This window comes from Daktulosphaira vitifoliae, unplaced genomic scaffold (genome assembly GCF_025091365.1).
Source record: "Daktulosphaira vitifoliae isolate Bord-2020 unplaced genomic scaffold, ASM2509136v1 Scaffold_1, whole genome shotgun sequence".
Lineage (NCBI taxonomy): Eukaryota > Metazoa > Arthropoda > Insecta > Hemiptera > Phylloxeridae > Daktulosphaira > Daktulosphaira vitifoliae.
This window is the reverse complement of record NW_026099572.1, coordinates 55,059,796-55,068,834: the sequence shown is the minus strand read 5'-3', so window position 1 is coordinate 55,068,834 and position 9,039 is coordinate 55,059,796. Positions and strand designations below refer to the sequence as shown.

General features: G+C 25.4%; 1 protein-coding gene and 1 long non-coding RNA gene across 5 annotated transcripts in view; one reads left to right on the top strand and one right to left on the bottom strand.

The window, feature by feature from the left end:
* Positions 1-353: 353 nt before the first annotated feature.
* Positions 354-4,726, top strand: LOC126894948 (uncharacterized). The gene is made up of 3 exons (XR_007701557.1): positions 354-681; positions 2,173-2,359; positions 3,763-4,726. It is a non-coding gene; the product is annotated as an uncharacterized LOC126894948 (long non-coding RNA).
* Positions 4,727-6,082: 1,356 nt separating this feature from the next.
* The window catches only part of LOC126894909 (uncharacterized), a 31,257-nt gene continuing 28,300 nt past the window's right edge, over positions 6,083-9,039 (bottom strand). For all 4 annotated transcript variants that reach the window (XM_050666252.1, XM_050666255.1, XM_050666253.1 and 1 more), the window contains one exon: positions 6,083-6,639. In XM_050666252.1, coding sequence (XP_050522209.1) covers positions 6,562-6,639 — 78 coding nt within the window. In that variant the 3' untranslated portion in view covers positions 6,083-6,561. The remainder of the gene's footprint in view (positions 6,640-9,039) is intronic.

The window sequence follows — 9,039 nt, the reverse complement described above, 5'->3', positions numbered from 1 at the left end:
GTCTGAAATCGAATTTTAGGCGCTCATAAGTCTCATTTTAAAATGTACTCATAATTTTAAAATAATTATGAAAACTCAATTCTAGTATATTGCTTAGACAAAATATAAAATTTCAAGGTCACATGTTGATCCGATCATTATTTATAGCCTTTTGAAATATAGATATGGTTAAACATAAAATAAAATAATTCGTTGTAAAGTTCAAAATTTTTTTTTTGAAATTTTTTTTATTAATATATTAAAAGTAAAAGTCAATGATTTAAAAAAAAAATTTTGAAGAAAATTTTTTTTGACTAAGTAATGATCGTTTTAATAAAATAGAGCATTTTTTGAGGCGTTTTTGAAACTAAAATGCACATACTAAAAATTACCCTATTTTACCCAAGTATCAATACATAGATATTGTAGAGTAACTAGTCTAGATTTCAAAAATATAATTTTTTTGTAGTGACAGACAAAAATAACTGCGCATAAGGCTAATAAGATTAAACCAATTCGTACATTTTTTATTTACAATTAGCTTTCATTTATTTCAATTTCTGATATTGAACTGTTTAGGTTATTTATTTGATTTTCGACGTTCGATTCGGAATTGACAAATAAATTCTACACATTAATAGAAAATTTATTTATATTTTTTTTGGAAAATAAAAGCATTGAAGATATATATTGATGTATAAGGTATATATGANATAAAAGCATTGAAGATATATATTGATGGATAAGGTATATATGAAATATAAAATTTGTTAAAATATGATTTTTGATAATTTTCTGTTATTTTATTTTTTACTTAATATTATGATTCTAATCTAATAAATTTATCAAGTCAGTAATACGATACTCAAACATGATTTTGCATGTTTTTAAATTTTTTTTTTTACAATAATAATAATAAGCACTATTTTTGTATCTAGCCTTTCTAAAAGACATAATTTAATTTTGTTAATAAATATAACTTTATTAATTTTTACCAATACATTTTTCATGTATCATTTTTTCTACTTAACATATTATATAGTTAAGGTAACATAATGACTCTAATAAGTATTAACTTATTGGTTCATACTTTTTGTAGGTATTGAGTAAATTTAATACTAGTGCCTTTTTTAAAAAGTATCGTTAATAAATATTTCTGACATAGTAAAAATAATTTAGATCATAATTTTTATGAATATAAAAAAAGTATAAAACAAAAGAAAAATATATATTCCTTTATACAATTTGATGTTTAAAATTTAGAATTCTTTGTTAATTAAATTAATTTTTAAACATTAAATTTACATTTTTTATATTACTATAAAAAAATTATTATGGATTTCTGTAAATATTTTTTTATTTTATTAAAATTTTAATTACAACTAATGGAATTTTGATATCTCTATACAAAAATAATGACTAAAATTAATTAAAATTATTATCTAAAAAAAAATCTTTTATATTATCGAAAGTTACACTCCCATTGCACTAAAAGAAGACTTATAATTTAAATTTAATTGCAAAGAGTTGTTAAAATATTTACATGTAAGTATAGTATTAGTTTATATTTATAAAAAGTAATAGTATTAACATATTTAAAAGAATTTTTTTTTGTTTGCCAATTTTAATAGTGAATTTTTTAAATACACCTAAGCATTGATCCGAATCAGTTAATATTTTTATGTTTAGGAATAAAAATGTGTTTAATATTTTTTAAATTTCTAAATATTGAAACAATCCAGGAAAATTATAAGAATCGCAATTATTTAGTTTATGAAAATTTAGGACTATATGCCATTTATTTTTAACAGACACATCACATTTTTTTGGGATCACCTATAAAGGCGAATTCCATGGACTATTTGACTTTTCAATGATACCTTGCTCTAAAAGATTTTTTAATTGTTTATCAAGTTTTTCTTTATGTCACATTGGATATTTATACTGATTTATATTTATAGGGTAAGCATTAGGAGGAATTATTTTTTGAACAATTTGATTTGTATGAGATAATTTATCATCGGGTATAATTCATATATCATTAAAGTTATTACATAAGTTTTTAATAGACGACTTTTTTCGTCGTTTAAATGTTTTAATTTTAAATTTTGCTATAAAGAATTAATCTATTATTATTTAGAGAATTCCAAAAAATTTTGGACACTTTAAAGCCGTATAAATTTGATTTTACAGTAGAGAAATTGAACCAAAAAATAAATATATGTGCACTATTTTTAACAAATGCTACAATGCTATTGAAAATAAGAAACGGTCAGGTGTATCAGTGGAAAATATTCCAGACCTAACGTATGATATTACAACGAACTGCTGTGTATCAAGGACCAAGTCGAGATAGCAGAAACTCAAACTTCCGAGATTAGTAAACATCAAATATTTACTTATTTATTTATGTGTGTTTTAACATGAAATTTGGTGAAAGATATGATTGAAATCCTAATTTTATAATTATATTTATGACCTAGCTAATTATTTTTCTAATAAGACTGGTACGATAAACAATCCACGGCGTGGAACATTCGATTTAGATTGGCTGTCGTTGTTTTGCTGCGATAAGTTTCATTTATGACATGACACAGTTGGATTATTGAGTGTTTTTCCCATTATTGTTTACAATATTGTATTTCGAAATAGAAATTTTATTATTTTAGTATTTATATTATTATTATTAAATATTTAAATGTTAAATGTTAGTTTATAATGTTTATATCATGGCTTTCACACTTAAATACAATTTAACAAATAATACAAAAGTGGGTTTTATATGGCTCTAAATCAAATAATTGTTTTTCCACAGAACTTAGACAGAAGAATTGAAATATTCGCAAAAATCATTTCTAATTTTTTTTATTCAGCTGCTAAATTTCCACTAGATCTTCGAAGTTCTGCCATATGCTGAGTTCCTTGTCTCCATAAACCTTCATCTACTCTACCAGTATCTTTGTTTTCGTAATCAACATCACCACTTGCAAATAATATCCATTATTTATTGTTGGCAAGTAGTTGTGTAAATGACAGCAAGCCATCACTATTTTCCGAGCCTTGTGTAGTGAAAATTTAATATTTTTTGGAATATTTTGATTCTTGATGTTAAAATTCCAAACGCATTTTCAATAATCCTGCGTGCTCGGGATAATCTATAATTAAAAATTCGTTTTTCATTCGTAAGTACTGCTCTGTTGTAAGAGTTCATAAAATTTGGTAGTGGTTGAAAAGCTTTATCACCGACAAAAACGTAAGGAAACTTTTTATTTGAGCCGANAGACGGTAATGTGGGTTATAATATGGCGGTGCCTTTGACGTTGGAAATATGCTTACCTATGCGTCTGGTAGGCAATGATAAAATTCTTAGAAAACGTTGTTAGTTTAACTGNACAAAAACGTAAGGAAACTTTTTATTTGAGCCGAATAATTCACGTGCATTAGGAATATTTTATTGGTTTTGAGACAACTTTTGCCAAAATATCATGTTCTTCAGAACTCTACCATCAGATATTCATCCATTCGCTCCAACATCTACCATGATGTACTGATATTACGCATTAACGATAGCCATGAGAACAATACTGAATGTACTTTTATAGTTTTAGTAATAAAAACCAGAATTGGGTGGTTTTTTAATCAATATATGTTTGCCATCCACACTACTTACACAGTTGTAAAAAGTCCATTGTTCTTCTAAATCCTCAGCTAGCTGCTTCCAACCTACTTCAGTTTTTGGTACCTGAATAAAAAAATTCATTTTTTATTTTTATTTTATTGTAGCATAATTTGATTGATGACCTACAGACACTGTCTAATGACCAGCCAATCTCTCTACCTTTAAAGAAAAAATACATCTTCAAAGGATTCGACAGATGAGCAAGTTGGTTTAGCTATTTTAAAAAACCTGAAGCTGAATCGGACTTCGTTGCTAAGGGAAGGTCTCTAAAGTTAAGCAGACTAAATCCAGATCAAAGGTGTTTTGCGGAAAAGATAATTAATGATACTTTGTTTGAAGCAGAAATGGGCACATTAACGAGGCATAAAGTGAGTTTCTTAACGTCTTCACAATCTGTATTGACACCTTCGTCGTTCCCGACAACTTCGAACTTTAGATCCCCCTACTATTCGTCAAGCTGTGTATCATCATCTCCATCACCCACATCTTTACTATATTCAAGAACAAGAATAACACTTCGAGACTTCGAAGAAGACTTCGAGACCACGACGTTTATAAGACTCCGTTAAGATTTTGTAGTGCGCTTCGTCCGCTTTATCTGTGAATTTGATAATTGTTTATACCTAATTTTACAAATCTGGCTTATTTTTGTCACTATTTAGACAATAAAAGGTAATTTCTTTCAGTAGATTAATTTTTAAACTATCCCTGAGTATATATGGTCATCTATCATTACATTTTATTTCTAATAAAATTATTGAATTTTAAGTTTTCGGGCTTGTGTGCATCTTATGACCTGCACATGTGAGACCCTTACTATTTATCGGAAACAAGGCACCACTCCTTCTACCATTGCTCGAATGTTGTCCCGTTACAACATATTATTCAATGTATATTTTTTTGTTATTTTCTACTAGATGTGCATATTTATGATATCTATTTATCTTAAATCCCAACCATGATAAACATAAATAATTATGTTTGAAAAATTGTAATTATTCTAATACAAATTTATAATTTTAAAGTTCAGAATAGCAGGTTGTAGTTTAAAAAGCAGTTGAATTTTTTCTCACTCTGCTCAAAATAATGAGACTTCGAAGAAGACTTCGAGACCACGACGTTTATAAGACTCCGTTAAGATTTTGTAANTTTTTGTGTTGAACACCTTCCGTTAAGATTTTGTAGTGTGTTTCGTCTGCTTTATCCGTGAATTTGATAATTGTTTATACCTAATTTTACAAATCTGGTTAATGTTCCTGAATACACTCAGGAATAGTTTAATATGGTAATCCATCATTACATTTATCATTACAATTTATTTCTAATAAAATTAAAACAAAGCACCACTCATTCTACCATTGCTCGAATGTTGTTCCGTTACAACATATTATTCAATGTATATATTTTTTTATTTTTTACTAGATCTGCATTTTTGTGATATCAATTTATCTTAAATCCCAACCACGATAAAAATAAATAGTTATGTTTGAAAAATTGTAATTATTCTAATACAAATTTATATTTTTAAAATTCAGAATAGCAGGTTGTAGTATAAAGTGTAGTTGAATTTTTTCTCACTCCGCTCAAAATAATGTACCAATCTTCTTTTTATATGTTTATAAATTAACAATAATTGTTAATGATATAAAAAAGGTGCAGAGTCACAAAAACTAAATTTTACAGGAGAATGAAAAAACCATTAATCTATATTGCATAGACTACGATGAGGGTATTTTTGGTTTTAACATTATTTTTGTTCTATACTGAATTTGACTTAAATTTTTGACCCGATTATTTACATTTGTAATTACTACATATTTTATGAAAAAAATTTTTTTTTTTTTTGGACTTTGGCCTTTCCAGTATTTTAATTATGTACAACATTATATACATATATTTTTTCCTATTATTCTAGTATTTCAACTATAATTGTTGAAACCAAAATAAATTAGTATGTTTTAATAAAATACTTTTACTACACCGATGTAATTGTAAAATCACAATATTAAAAAAAACTGCAATTAATTAAACAACAATATAAGACATTTTTTTATTTCTCCTTACAATATTTAAAAAGAATGGTAAAATATGCTTAGGAATGCTAACATTATCCCAAGGGATCCTAAATAGCCAATGCTCTCTTCAATTTCTCCTATAACTCTTAGGTTTATTCAATAGATTAATTAATTAATTTTATTTAATTTATAAAAAGCTCAATAAACATGTAATGTAGAGTAGAATAACCAGATAATTAAAATCAGAGAGGTATGGTGGCAAAACACTCACATTAACTAGTTTAGAGTTATAATCGAGTAGCTGAGAAAAGTCCTTACATTTTACACTGTATAACAGTTTTGTTAAATGTAAATAATGTATTTACAAATTATTTTAATGATAAACACATATAATTATCAAAATCGTATGAAAAATGTCTGAAAAAACGTTTAATCTTTAAAGTAATAAATAATTATGAAGTAAATGGATAAATAAAATAAAATTGTCAAAATCAAAATTATATTTTGAATTATATTCTTATTACAATAATGAGTTATTATGAATTAAATACAAAGTTAATCAAAACCAGTGGTGCAACCAGAAAATAATTTCATGGGGGAAGGTTTAATTTCAAAATTAATAATAACCTTTTTATTTTTTCTTATCATAAATTGTGTACTTTGAATCGCTAATTAAGAAAATTCAAATAAGCAAAAACGAAATTAAATTCTCAAAAAAATTGTTTATGCATGACTAAAAAATGTAAACATCGCTAAACATATAGAAGGAGGGTTACAACCCTCTAACCCACAGTGGTTGCACCAACAATAAAAATATTTAAATATAAATAGAACTTTTTTTTTTTTACATTTTTCTTATTAAAATTATAACAAGTTCAGAATTTCATATCACAATTGATGGGGAAATCGAAAAACATTTTTAAGAGATGCTAAGTACTTTTCACCGAGAATAAACCATGGTCGAGACTGAAAAAAAATAAACGAAAAAAAATTAAAAAATGGTTTTAATACAAATAAAATAAACATTAGAAATTTTGAGTTTTTTGTTTAATACACACTGCTTCTAAGTTTGTTACATATGGTTTAATCGTAATGATAAAATTTGTATAAAAACTGCTGGACGTAGGTATTGTTTTTTTATATGTATAGTATACGTCTCGCGAGGAATAGGTGTATGAATGACTATACCGTGATGGAACGTTATTAAAATTTATAATACTTGATAAAAAAATTATAATATATTATATGTACAGTTTTATTTTTATTATAGTTGAAAACCTACCATTAAAGCAACTTCCTTACTTCGTCATAAACATTTGTTAAAATTCATAATCAATAATAGGAAGAGGGTTTTAAAGTTATTTTAAGCTTTTAAATATAATGAAAATATGTAAAAAAAACTCTAAAAATACATAGATAATATTTCTTTAAAAATGAGAAGATATGGTTAATAATTCTAAAAAAAATTTGAGAACCAAAAAACCTTAAAAATTTCTTAAAAAGTAATAAAATATGCTTCAATATATCATAAACCAAAAAATAATTGTGGTAATATGTCTATTACCATATTACATTATATTACTCGATCTCAATAATTGTATTTGATATATAAGTACATTATTTCAATCTATGATACCATGAACTAATTAATATTATTGATAAATAAATAAACACAAGTAGCGCTGACAATGCATTAAGAGAGAAACAGAGATAATACAATATATCAAATAAAAAAAAATGCACTTTTCTTATCACTTTTGTCAAATAAGACGTCACTATTAGTTTCAGTTCACGGTGTAGCCACAATTAAGTCGTCAATGATACAAGACACTCTACTCTCAATGCACTTGTTTAAATGAATTATTGAAATTTTATTGTTGTCAAAGCATGCTTTTAATTTTATTAAATATATATATATATGTATGTATAACGATAAGTGAAATATTAATATTCACTGCCATATTAAAAAGTTTATTTGATTTATTGGAGTACAAGTATCAACCCTATTTTAATCTCTATTTCTCAACTCTGATCCCTCGAACCATACGTCCCATTAAAAGAGGTAGTATGTTGTTAGTCTTCTATTGTAGTAAATCAAACCCTCCCTTGCCTAATTATTTTTTTTTCTTAATTTTAATTTACTTTACTGTATAATATAATTTTTTTATATTTGCTTTTAATATTGAATTATTATTCAATTATATATTTATATTTATTGTATTTTAACTTCAACTTACCACTATAAAGATCAATAATCGTATTAAGTCGAAGACACTTGAAATTTTTCAAATTTTTTAAAATTAAAACAGCCATAACTTATTCAAAAATGACCAAATCAATACTTTTAGCTTCGATGCGAAGCTGAGAAGGTATTAATTTTACTATGATGTGTTTTTTTTTTTATGTCGCCACTTTTTCTCAGCAGTCACTGGACCGATTTCTTTCAACAATACATCAAAAGATCACAAATCGTATCTAGTTGAAGACATTACCCTTAAAAATTGAAAACTTTCCCTCGTTCTCCGCAAATTGGGGAAATCTTCAATAAAATTACAATTTTAAAAATTGGTAAATTTTGTCATTTTTTTCACATTTTTTTCTTAAAACTTCCATAGACTTTTCAAAAATTAACGAATCAACATAATTTTTTTTTATAATAAAACCTTCAATACTTTCCTTTCACTTGATATCTTTTTTGAAAATTTAACACTTAACCTGCTCACTGGGGGGGTTAGAAAATGGCAACTTTTTTACAGAAACTAACTTTTTCAACTTAATTTTTGAAAATGTTCCGGAAATACTGCGTCTTTTAAACATATATCAAATTGAAGCTTATTTTATTTACTATAAAATGAAAAAAAAATTTGTCCCGACGACCTATCATCTTCTATGCGCAAATGGTTACCGTATTCAAAAATATGCTATTTTTGTATTAAAATTCTGGGTTTTCTATTTTATTTTATTTTAAAATATCTTATTAGGGGAATACACTAACTTTCATGAATATTATATAATTTAATTGACATAGAATAAAATTCATAAGACATAAGAAATGGAACTTATTTAAATTTTTTTGCTTTTTTAAAGTCGAAAAAGTAACTTTTAAATTTGACTTAGCTCAAATAGCTCTGTATTTTGAGTTAGAATAAAATTTTCAAATCATTTGATATTTATCTCATTTAGAATCAATAACTTCAATAAATATCAAGGATCCTATTACTGTAGTCTCCCCTCGTGAGAAGAAATTTATATTTATGTTAATATTATTTTACTACGTAGTTTTTTTTATGGTTACGATTTATTTTGCCAACCCTCACTAGACCTACTTTTTTCAACTATACGTCAAATGATTGCAATTTGTATTTA